Consider the following 12,500-nt stretch of genomic DNA (forward strand, 5'->3'; position numbering starts at 1 on the left):
AAACAAGCCGAAGCATCCTGATGATGTCATCGCACAGATCTCTATTCCCTTTTTAACGTCAAACAGCAGATGTAGTGCAAGACACCTTCCTGGATGTTTGCTCCCAATTCCCTTCCACCGACACCGGATCATGTGTAAACCATGCAGTTCAGACCACAAGGTCAATTCCCAGTGAAGGAGCATCTTCAGTCAGAGACAGCTCATTGCTCTGCTTCCCAGAAATACTCACACATCAGAAAACATCCAAAACAACACGTATCACCTCCGCTCAGAAAGGTCAAGGCTTAGGAGAGAGTTAGGAGACTTGTGAGAGATGGATGAAATAGAAAGAAAAGTCAAAAATCAAACCCACAGAGGACCTGACTCCTCCACTGGATCCTACATTTCCCACAATGCACAAGTGTCGGGGATCACTGACCTCCCCGTGAGTGTTATATTCTCAGGTCTTTGTCTTTAAAAGTTGTTTGAAACCTCGAGCCCAGCCTTCGCGGACGCTGCGTGATCATGGGACTGCGTCTACATATTGGTGTCTTTTGTAAAAGAGCGATTGCTTTTTCAAATCGCGCCGTCTGCAGCAGGCGTCTGCATAATGAGGCCTCTTCCATCTCCTGAAAATAAGGCGGGGAGGGAGGGAAGGAGGGAGGGAGTGACCTGCCCCGCGTCCCGCTGCTCGGAAGAAGCTCTGCTTGATTTCACAGACGGAGACTGTAGACTTCACACTTCATGTGTGGATGTGTTTCTGTTTGAGCTGGAGGAGCAGGAGTGTGTGTGTGTGTGTGTGTGTGTGTGTGTGTGTGTGTGTGTGTGTGTGTGTTTATTCTATGCTAAAGGAGGGAATGAGAGGACAGGGGGACAGCTTTGTGTTTAAGGGGGTATCCCTGCTGGGGTAATGTGTTTAAAATCTATTACCCCCAAAGCTAGGATTAGTGTGTGTGTGTGTGTATGTGTGTGTGTGTGTATGTGTGTGAATGTGTGTGTCTGTGTCTGTGTATGTGTGTGTGTGTGTGTTTCCCCTAAAGACGCAATCACTATGGTAATACAAAAGCCAGTGGATTATGTGGCAGAAAAAAAAATCTGGTTGATTTACACTCTGCCTTTGGTGAGATACATGTACAGTAAATACACACAGTACTAGGGAGCTGGGGAGAGGGCGTATACTGCTTACCGTATTATATACTTGTGTAAATATATACTTATATATTGGCTGATGCAGCTTCGTCATCTCTCAACGAGACGCCCCCCTGCACGTTCTGACCTAGTTGGCTGTGTGGAGCATTTCAACAGAGAGAGTTGACACAGAGGTGTGAATGCGTTGATCTCCAGGTGCATGCTGGGACAGGCTCCAGGACTGGTGCTCAACAATTAGCGGGTAACACATCAAAAACAGGCAACTTCGTACTTTCCAAGCAAAAAGAGCAATAATCTCCTCATCGTTAGATCATCAGTGTTCCCTGATAGTACATTTATTAAAAGGCGTCCCATTGGGACATTCCTTTTCTTGTTATCGTCTGACTTATAAACTACAGGTGCAAACTGTATCCCGTGTTATACTTTGCTTTAGGGCCGGGCCATGAATCAATATGTTAGTTTCTCTTTCAATGATGAAACCATACATTGAGATATTGTGACGTGCAACTATAAATTGCTGTAAGTTCTCAATCATTGAGTAAATGATCTGTACTTTACATCCATCAAGTATTCCATTCACACAGGAGTTTACAAAACCGACTGTTTATTTATTGCATTCCCAGAAAAGGCGCTGCATGGTGGCATCGTTATCGAGATGTGAAATGAAATGACCTGTTTGGTGATGGGAGGTTTTGGGCCGTATCGTCCCCGGCTACGACTTTGCTCCAATGCACACCCGATTCCTGCTTACTGCTCCTTTAAATATGTCAATCAAAAAGATGAATTAGGCCCGGCGGCTACATATGTCCCATAGTTACAGGAGCGTAAGAGCAAAGGATTAAAACAGGCCGTAACAACCCCATGAACATCATTATATGAGGGTTCAGCTTGTGTCCTGTTCTATATGAGTCTTATTCTCCTAAATGTAATTCCTCAAGGGAGAGGGGGGTTTAGTGGTATCCTGAAGTAAAGGGGTCTGTTGGTAAATAATGAATCCTCTCATTTACTGAAGATCTTACAGCTCAACTCTGCCAAGCTTGCACTTTGGATAAGAGTCAAACTTCTGCTATTGACTGAGCCGGATGAATCAGTGGCTGGGAGAGGAATCACATCATTTTAAGATATTAAATTGACTCCAGTAGCTGTGGGATCCGCGTCCAGAAAGTGTGGCTCCAGCAATTAATATTTTCTTAACCGGACCTCTTAAATGATAACAATATGAGCACACACAGAAAGCCCCATCCATCGGCGAAATAAGATGTTTTATGCATATTTTCGGCCGAGCTGACACGCTAATATTTTGTTGGGGGTTGACTTTTGTCTCTCACATCACGAGAGAGAAACCCAACGAGGCTTTTTCTCCAGACTGGAATGTGGCACACCCCATCACCACTGATACATGTCCGTCTGAAGGGCCTTTCGGTGGCAGCCTCGTCCCTTCAAGGCCGGACGGATCGGAAGAATTGCTGCGATCATGTCGGGAAAAGCAGGAGTAACTTGGCAAAATGTCTGTCGCGTCTTTTTCCCGAAACCAAAAACTAATTGTAATCAGAAGAAAGACGAAGCCTCCGGACAAGAATTAATTTAGTGATCACTGATTTTACCTGTGAGGTCACACCCGTTCAGACCTTCATCCGGTCACATTTGAATAACTTTATCTTTGTCTCATTTCACTGCCTGTAGCCTAATTAATTCAGAGGCAGCCATAGCATTCCTCTCCCCTCACTCATCCTTGACCTTGTTTTGACGTGTCTTCTCTCTCTCTCTCTCTCTCTCTCTCTCTTTCTCTCTCTCTCTCTCCTCCAGGACACGGCGGGGTGAACCAGCTCGGAGGCGTGTTTGTAAACGGCCGGCCCCTCCCGGACGTGGTCCGCCAGCGAATAGTGGAACTCGCCCACCAAGGGGTCCGGCCCTGCGACATCTCGCGGCAGCTGCGAGTCAGCCACGGGTGTGTCAGCAAGATACTGGGCAGGTAAACGAGGCCGGGGTGTACACACGTGGTGTGACGCCATCTTTGGAGGGAAATCTTGTCGAAATCTGGTTCATGCTTTGTTTTTTTGTTGGTTCAGGCTTCCAGTGTTGGCTTAGCATGTGTCAGACTGAAGCCCCTGTAAGGTCACACTGACTCACTTTGTGTCCGTCGTGCCATTTCTTTGACTCCCTCAGTCAGATCCACACGCTTCACCGCTGTCTGCTCGCTTGCCTCTTCTTCGTCTTCCTTTTTGCCCTTTTAACCTTCCTCTTCTCTCTGTGTCCTGTATTTCTCTCCCGACCCCTCTCAATATTTCTGTGTCTCTCCTCTACCCCCCCACTCCTCACCTCTCTCTCTCTCTCGCTCCCTCTCTGCCTTTTCAAAGCTAAAATTCGAGACTAAATCCCTGCTCGTTCCGTCCCCCGGAGAAGAAAAGGGGACAAAAGGGAAAAGATTCATCACTTTTTGGGGAATTAGCATCAAAATGAAAGTGGCACCATATTTCTGAACCCCACCCCACCCCTCAAAAAAACGAAGTGAGATGGAGAAAGGGAGAAAGACAAGAACACAATCAAAAAGGGGAAAGGCATGTTAAAGAAGAAGAGTGCGCGGGGGGGGGGGGGGGGGGAGGGGTGAGAGACCATTTGAAGGGACGAAGGAGGGGAAGGATTAGCTACAGCGACCCTCAGCTATATAAAAAAAAATGTGTTGCTCATTGTTCTCCCTTGCTTCTCTCTCTCTCTCTCCCCCCCCTCTCTCTGTCTTCCTCTCTATATCTTCCTCTCTCTCTCCTCCTGTCCTGGCCGTTCAACTCACTGAAGCGTTACCGTGAGGGGGGGGGGTCGAGGGATGGAAGGAGGGAGGGTTGTTTTATCCTCTCCTCTCTGTCTCTCTGGTGCCAGCAGAACAAAAACAGCAACTCTACCGCTCTGTGTGTGTGTGTGTGTGTGTGTGTGTGTGTGTGTGTGTGTGTGTGTGTGTGTGTGTGTGTGGATATCAATAACCACGCTCGTTTATTCACCGATGATTCCACTGTGAATAATTTAAATAGTTTTCCATTTGGAAATAGATTTTTATTGCGTTTTTTTGTTTTGTTTTTCCTTTAGCTGTGTTTATACTCCAGCTGAGAATAGTCCAAATGTGCAACACACACACACGCACACACACACACACGCACACACACACACACACACACACACAAAGGTAGACAAGGACGCACACATTTACAGGAGCACACATCTTCACGGAAGGGATAACTCTACCGTACTGCGGTGGAGAGAGAGAGAGAGAGAGAGAGAGAGAGAGAGAGAGAGAGAGAGAGAGAGAGAAAGAGAGCAGGTTTAAGACTGACTGACAGCTTGCATCCACACACAGCATCCCCCCTTTCTCTGCAAGCTCTGTAGCGCATTTGCTGTCCACCCCCCCCTCCCTCCTGCACCCATGCCCCTTCTGCATGCAAATACATTCATGAAATAGCCATGGTGGACACGAAACGCCTGCATCTGCGTGTGTGTGTGTGTGTGTGTGTGTGTGTGTGTGTGTGTGTGTGTGTGTGTGTGTGTGTGTGTGTGCGTGTGTGTATGTGTCTGCCACCCTCTTCTCTGTCACAATGTGAAACTGCCAAAGAGAAAAACAAACGACTGCACGGCACGAGTCGGACATCATGAATATTTTTGGCATCATGTTCAGTTTCACCGTCATCCAGCTGTTGGTCCTAATGACCGCGTGGAGTCAGTTCCACGCGTTGCAAGTAGAGATGGGGACGCCGCATATTGAAGTGTCTGATTTGTAGTTTCACTGACACGATTTTGACTTCATGGCATTAAGTGTCGGTCCGTGTGGAGCACCAGGTGTCCGGCTCCAGTGAAGGGCCTGTGAGGTTAGACTAATTAAAGGCATTGAATATAACTTATGTAATGTTATTAAAAAGCAAAAAGTCAAAGTAGTCAAAGTAAAAAGTCTGAGGGTTGAAGACGTCTTCTACAAAGAATAATACCAAAGCAAAGGCATTAGAAAAAGAATGATAGAAGATGGAAAATAACCAACGAAACTAAGAGGCCAAATAGAGCTCACAGCAGAGACAAATGGAGTCATAGGTTAGAGAATAGAGTCCTAAACGTGTCAAGAGTCACTAGTTTCCTGTTGTATTGCATTTGGAATATTTGCAATATTTCTTAGTCTTTGTCATGTTTAGAAATGGTTGCTTGAAGCAGGTAAGTCAGGAACGTAGGTGGAAGTTTATTTTGAGTAGTAATGTAAACCTTTTCTTAATTTAAGTGGGATTTGATCACTTTTGCAGAATCATCTGCATTGATAAAAAGGTCAAAATAAGAGCACCGACATCCATTGATCAAGAAAGCTTAAACGTCTTCGCCTCATGATTCTTACATGTTGCCTTTATTTGTATCTTTGCGATGACACATCTTTCAGTTTGAATTGTCCGACTCCCTTCGTGAACCAACGCGAGCCTCTTCTGCGCTCTGATTTGGTGCAGGTACTACGAGACGGGCAGCATCCGCCCCGGGGTGATCGGGGGATCCAAACCAAAGGTTGCTACTCCCAAAGTGGTCGACAAGATCGCCGATTACAAACGCCAAAACCCCACCATGTTTGCCTGGGAGATCCGGGACCGGCTCCTGGCCGAGAGAGTGTGCGACAACGACAGCGTCCCCAGCGTCAGCTCCATCAACAGGTACGTTCTGTTGGAGCGTCAACTCACGGCAACAGGTATACTGCAGGGAGGGAGAGCTCAGAGCAATGACACACGGTGTGTTCCATGTGTGTGTGTGTGGAAAAGAGAAAGGCAAAGAGGCCCCAGTCTCCATATGTATGAAGTGGCTGCAGCTCAGTGGTTCAACACGATGGTACAATGACAACCCTTTCCCCTGAGCATAGAGGCTGAGAGAGAGGGAGAGAGGGAGGGATGGTGAAATAAGAGAGAGAAGGAGTGGGCGAAGGAGGCAGACAAAAGGGAAGGAAGGTGTGCAAGAGTAAGGACGGAGAGGGACACAAAAGGAAAGGAGAGAAAGGGAGAGGGAAGGAGAGGAGAGGACATGAGAGAGGAGGGGAAAAAAGGGGGAGGAAAAGGAAAAAGAAAAGAAAGGAAAGGGAAGAGGAAGGAAAAAGGCTTGCATGAGCAGCCAAGCAGGAAGTGTGAGGCCCCTCTGCCATGTCAGCCTGCCTCAGCCACTTCACACACACACACACACACACACACACACACACACACACACACACACACACACACACACACACACACACACCGTTTAGCTCCCACGATGGTCATGTTCTCGCTGTCACTCAGAATCCACACACACACACACACACACACACACACACACACACACACACACACACACACACACACACACACACACTAATATCTCCTCTCTCTCCTCCTGCAGGATCATTCGGACAAAGGTGCAGCAGCCGCCCGGCCAAACCGGCTCATTGTCGGCTCACAACTTAGGTAGGTCCGCCGCCACAGAAATCCCCGATTCCAACTGTCAAAGCACATTTTACCAGCGGCGCTGCTGCAGTGTGAGCCTCTCAGGGGCCCCGAGTGCAGCGTGCGGAACAGCGAAACGTATTTAAGATTCTGAACCTTAACCCGGAGTGAAACGTCGCGTGCCACAAAGGTCTTTGCTCGAATGTTTCAATCAAGATGAGGAGGGAAGTAAAGGTAGCTCCTGCAAACGGGAGGCAGAGCGTGTCTGGTGGAGCTGGGGGTTAGAAACCTCTTAAAGCTGAGAGTTGACAGCTGCGTCCAGCTCAACGCTCAAAAATATAGGTATCATAAGCACTGCAATGTCTGCTAATGGAGGTCATGATGGAGCATTTACTGTTTGTTCCTAAATTCTCCTTCACAGGAAAGCTGGATTATTAACCCGGACAAATGCAACTGCCCCGAGGCCCTCCTTCAGGGGGCTACAAAGGCCGCACATTTATTATGTGCCAGTTGGTTTGTGTCCACTGGAATAATTTGTTGGGGAATAACCGCAGCTAACCGACAACGAAGCAAACAAAGCAAAAATGATAGAGGTTTCACGACCGATCTTGTCTCACGCTCCTGTCAAATGGCAATTCGGTGGTTAATTCGGCCATGTTTTATTTTGCCAGTTTGAAGTGGAGTTCAAGGACGTTTGAGTAAATAAAAAAACAACAACAACAAAAACCCCTTCCTACGTTTATACGAGTGAAATTAATATTTTGATCAAAAGACCCTCGACTCATTAACACGGTTTGACTGTTTGTAGTTTCTCATCATGTTACAGACTGAAGCAATATATCAGCTATGACCGGAACCGTATATCCTTTTACTCGAGTACAAATAAATATGAGAGCCTCCCTCTCTCTCTTCCTCCCTCTCTTCCTCCCTCCCTCTCTTCCTCCCTCCTTCCCTCCCTTCTTTCCTCCCTCCCTCCCTCATTCCCTCCCTCTCTCCCTCCCTCCCTCCCTCCCTCTCTCTCTTCCACACTTCGCCCTGCAGTGGATTGTGTTTCGGTGTCTCTCATATCTTCATAATCGCACATTGTCTATTAATCTAAATTAATTTCACACACACTGCTCCCTGACTCCTGCCTTTTAGACACACAAACACACATGCATACACACCTAGATGCACCCAGACACACACACACACACACACACACACACACACGCACACACAGACGCGCACTCGCACGCTTACAGATTACACAGATAAATGGGTCCCACTCCCAGGCGGAAAATTGAACATTTGGATTTGCGGAATAAAAGCGTTACGTCTGATAAAAAAAAAGGAGTGAAAAGAAAGAGAAAGGAAAATCAGATAATTGAAGTGCTAAATCAAGTGATGGGAAAAGGAGGGATATGCATTCATTATACTCTCCTTGTCGTTAGCGAAGGAGTAACGGCTGGAAGGGACCTTGATCCTCTGGTTTAGCGTTTCTTTTTTTTATTTATTCCCTTCGCGGTCTTGTCTTTCTGTGTTTGGGGGGTCTGCTGGGAGAGAGGATTAGGATGTCTGTCTCCACACCTTTCTGTCCCTCCTGGGATACCATACTGTCACTCAATCCCATGTCCGCTTACTGGGGCTCAGATAAGGGACCAAGGAATGAGTGACTGTATGTTTCGGTGTGTGCGTGTGTGTTTGTGTCAGTCTGCAGAATGTGTGTGTGTGTGTGTGTGTCAATGAAGCGGTGTAAAGTATGTCGCTTTGTCGCTCAGCGAGGAACTTGTCTCCCTCGGGTGGGGGGGAGATTAGAGGGAGAGACAACGAGGGGCAAAACACAGACTCCTGTCCTTTGTAGCTTTTTTTCCCTTTTCTTTTTTCTCAGGCCTCAATTTGGTCTGAATGGCTGAGTAAAAGTTTCAGAGGATTAAAGTGCATCTTTGTTGAGTTTAGGGAGAGAAAATATAGGATTTCATGCTTTTGTGTGTCTGTGAAGGTGCCATAACTAACGGAATCACAACATGTGACGCTTCAGAAGTCGTGTTGGGTAATTTCAGTGAACAACAGCTCCAGGGTTCTGGGTCACTCAGGGTCATGCAGTATGATTGTATTAGTCTGTTTAACATCATCGGATGAAACTGCTGTTTCTTTAACCCTTGTGTTGTCTTGGAGTCAAAATGACCCGCGTACGAGTGTATGTGTGTGTGTTGATGGGTCATTTTGACCCCAAGACAACACGAGGGTTAAGATGCTTTTAAATAGCACATATGAAGAATACAGTCGTGCTATTGGGCTAATGGTCACCTTTATTATATGAGCCCCAAAGCTACAGTAGCACCAGCCCCATGTGTATTTATCCATCCCTCTACAAAAGTCCAACAGGAATTCCTTGAGATCTACAATGTTTCAAAGTTTCATTTTGAGAATTATATTAAGAATTATAATTGTCACTTTCATACTTGATTAGGTGAGCAGGGTGTATGTTATTTTTGAATGAGATTAGTACATACAGAATGTAGAGGTTCAGCCCGACAGAGCCGTTACCGGGTTCACTATGGTGTAGTTCCAGAAAGTTGAGGTGGAAGATGATCTATCGATATACATATGCATGCGATACTGTTTTGAGAACATGATCTTTGAGAACAGAATCCATAAACCAACTGGATGTTGTCCAACCGGTGTCTTAAGTATTTTAACAGTAAAGTCACACAGAGTTGTTTACCTCGTAATCTCAAGAGATTGGTTTTCTCGAGGTGATGAAAAAATAACTTGTGATCTCTAATAACTGCATTCCGTATAGCTGAACTAGAAATCCTGAATTTTCTAAATCACCTAAATGCCCTCGACACACACAGACCATAAAGGAAGCAGTGAGACTTCACATTTACAGCCACCGTGACATAAGTAAACCGATGTTCTTGCCGAAATATTTAACCATGACATATGTCGCCAAAGATGGCAGACTTACGTTACTAATGGCTTCACAGTAAAGCTTGGCCCGACGGGAAGTCACAGCAAGCCTGAGGGAGGAGTCAGCAGCCATCTTAGTCAAGTTTGACTGACTGGCACTGGTGGGAGCGCTGGCTGTATCGAAGCCCTCACACCAACAAGCCTGATGTCATTGCATTCATCTTGCTGAGATTAATCACTTTAAAAAAGTACTGTGGGCCCTGGCAGTCCCCATTTATCTGCCTGTATAGCGTGGAGCTTTTCAGTCATACATTAACATTCATTTGTGTTACTTGTAATGTGGCTATTTTTTGCTTCAATGCATCTCCATTTACTCTGGAATGCTAACATAAATATGCGTACTTATGGATTCATATTCCTTAGCTTCTTGCCTTTGAACAAATGCATATAAGACTTATGGTCAAAGAGCTATGCCTGATACATTTTGGTACCTGATATAGTTTTTGGCCGTTTTTTCCGAGCTTTGAAGGTTAAAGTGTGATATAATATAAAAAAAGATGTGTGGTTATTCTTCTACCTTGCCTGTCTTTTTCCACCCCAATGCATCTCTGTATTGTCATGTGATCTTTCTGCAGCGACGTCCGTGGCGGCCACACAAGTGTCGGGGGTGACCAGCGACTCCGCTGGCTCCTCGTACTCCATCAGCGGCATTCTGGGTATCAGCTCAGCCGCTGACGTGGGCAAGAGGAAGAGGGACGAAGGTGAGCACGAAGAATATGTGTGTAGTTGTCGACCTCGCCTGCTTGTGTCATTGCCCATCTTTTTTTTCTTCTTTTTGGTTATATAATTATTCAAGTGCCCTTATATAAGTGCACAATATACTGTCCATGAACGATGCTACAGCCTCAGGAACCCTCCGTTCACTCCCAACACGCAGAGCCCAGATGGAAAGAACTCGGATCAATGACAGATGTGTGTGAGCGTGTGTGCAGGTGCAGTGCTGGAGTTCTACACCAAACATCTTCATTCAGAAACCCCCTATTTGTTTACTAAAGGTGCTTCACTGGAGAGCTACCTGAGAAGTCAGTTTATGCATGCACTATTGATCATGTACGCTGTCACTCCGGATCAATGCTGGATGCATGTTAATGGAGGCGTGCGCACACGAGGGGGGTTAGTGCTGTTGGTATATTTGTGTGTGTGTGCATGCTCCTTGGTGTGTATGTGGCAGTGTCAGTGGCATTAAAAAGCCATCAAACAGACAGTCTCCTACGGTAAATGAGACAGGACCAGATGTCGGAGCGAGGGGGGTGTGACAGAACGCCACTGGGGGGTACTTCTCGCTCTCTGTCTCTAACACACACACACACACACACACACACACACACACAAAGATATACAGTATGGGGTCCTTTTCCCACTGCTGATGAATTTCCAAAACATTCCAGCAGGTTCCAGGAGGTGCACCTTGAGCGTTCGACATGCTCGGATACGGCCCACTTACCCATCAGCAGAGCACAAAGACTTTAGGCCTAACACACACACACACGCACACACACACACACACACACACACACACACACACACACACACACACACACACACACACACACACACACACACACACACACACACACAGTAGCTGATAGTTGTACACACGTTGGATCAAAGTTTACCTTGTTTTGTGGGCCTCAGCAATAAAGAGTTTTTATTGTGAGTAACACAAAAAGTAGAAACGCCACGAATCCGATTACAAGTCAAAGTTCTTTCTCTTGCCTGAGCTGGAAAACTTAATCGCCATATTTCCTTTTCCACCATTTGACTTCATGGCCTGCTTCCCTCAATGCACCTATGTGATAATATTCGTAGCAGTATTGGATGGAAACATGCAGCATAATTCTTCTGCAGATTTCTTTGGATATTTGATTTAGAATTGCACGAAATTTGGATGGAAGCTTGATTAGTGGCTCCAGATCACTTTACAGTATGTCATGTGTAATACTGACAGTCGTCCTTTGCACTGACCTTTAACAGGATGAAAGGCACATGTGTTACATTAGCAATGGCTCAAATAGGCTCTCTTCGTTCCTCATCGTTATTGTTCCTCAGTGTTATTAGTTACACCTTTGCTGTACAAGAATAATTGGTCACGTATAGTCACGTACGATTAAACAAATGTATCACACTCTATTATGTGTGCTCTAACGTCCGCGGCACAGACCCTGTGGTTGAATCTGCAGCTGAAGCGAAGCTCTGTTATCTAATTAGCAGCATTATTGTTCCACTTTGTTGTCTGTGTGCTACATGTGTGGTCTGTCTCCGGTTTTTACTTTGACTGGACCCCGCGTTTCACAACTCCTATCAGAAAACACTGCATCCCTTCACGTTTCACTGAGGCATCCACAGAGCGTTGTGTTGCTCCGCGTCACGTTTCAGCCCCAGTCTGTGTTTTTTTTTTTTTTATCAGCAGTGTTTTCTGTGGCAGAGGTCTGCGCGGTCGGCTCTGTGGTCTAATTAACAGCATTGCTAATCACAGCTTCCATTAGAGCAGCCCCCGCTGGATAATGACACACACGCGCAGCACGGGGCGACAGGGGGGAACAGCATGCGCTGACATGGACAGACAAACACATACACAAATACACAGTGATGCAAGCTTCTCACACACACACACACACACACACTCTCACGCCCATATGCTTGTCGGTACGAGCGTCTGTACACAGGAGGAAAGAGACGTACACAAGTCAGACAGAAGGCCAACAATCCCACAGCCTTCTCCTGCTGACATTGTTATTTATATATATATATATATATATATATATATATATATATGAATGTCAGTACATGTGAATACATCATATATTCACATGTACTGAGACAGTTACAGTGTTTTTCGTGTGCATCAGACAAGGTTCAATCCTTGACTTGTTTCCCAAAAACAAAATCTGGAACGAAATCACTTTGTGGAATCGCTTTTTTTAGACAATTGGTTGAAAATCTAATTTTGACGTGTCATAATAGCAGAAAAGGCACAGATACCATTCATACCCGAAC

The 12,500-nt window shown here is 45.9% G+C and overlaps 1 protein-coding gene across 2 annotated transcripts in view; it reads left to right on the forward strand.

The window, feature by feature from the left end:
• The window catches only part of pax5 (paired box 5), a gene marked incomplete at both ends in the record, with an annotated part of 47,198 nt that overhangs the window by 11,898 nt on the left and 22,800 nt on the right, over window positions 1–12,500 (forward strand). For both annotated transcript variants that reach the window (XM_079219726.1, XM_079219727.1), the window contains 4 exons: window positions 2,935–3,100; window positions 5,595–5,792; window positions 6,505–6,569; window positions 10,079–10,204. In XM_079219726.1, coding sequence (XP_079075852.1) covers window positions 2,935–3,100; window positions 5,595–5,792; window positions 6,505–6,569; window positions 10,079–10,204 — 555 coding nt within the window. The remainder of the gene's footprint in view (window positions 1–2,934; window positions 3,101–5,594; window positions 5,793–6,504; window positions 6,570–10,078; window positions 10,205–12,500) is intronic.

The sequence above is a fragment of the Taurulus bubalis genome, assembly GCF_910589615.1.
Source record: "Taurulus bubalis genome assembly, chromosome: 6".
In the NCBI taxonomy this organism is placed as follows: domain Eukaryota; kingdom Metazoa; phylum Chordata; class Actinopteri; order Perciformes; family Cottidae; genus Taurulus; species Taurulus bubalis.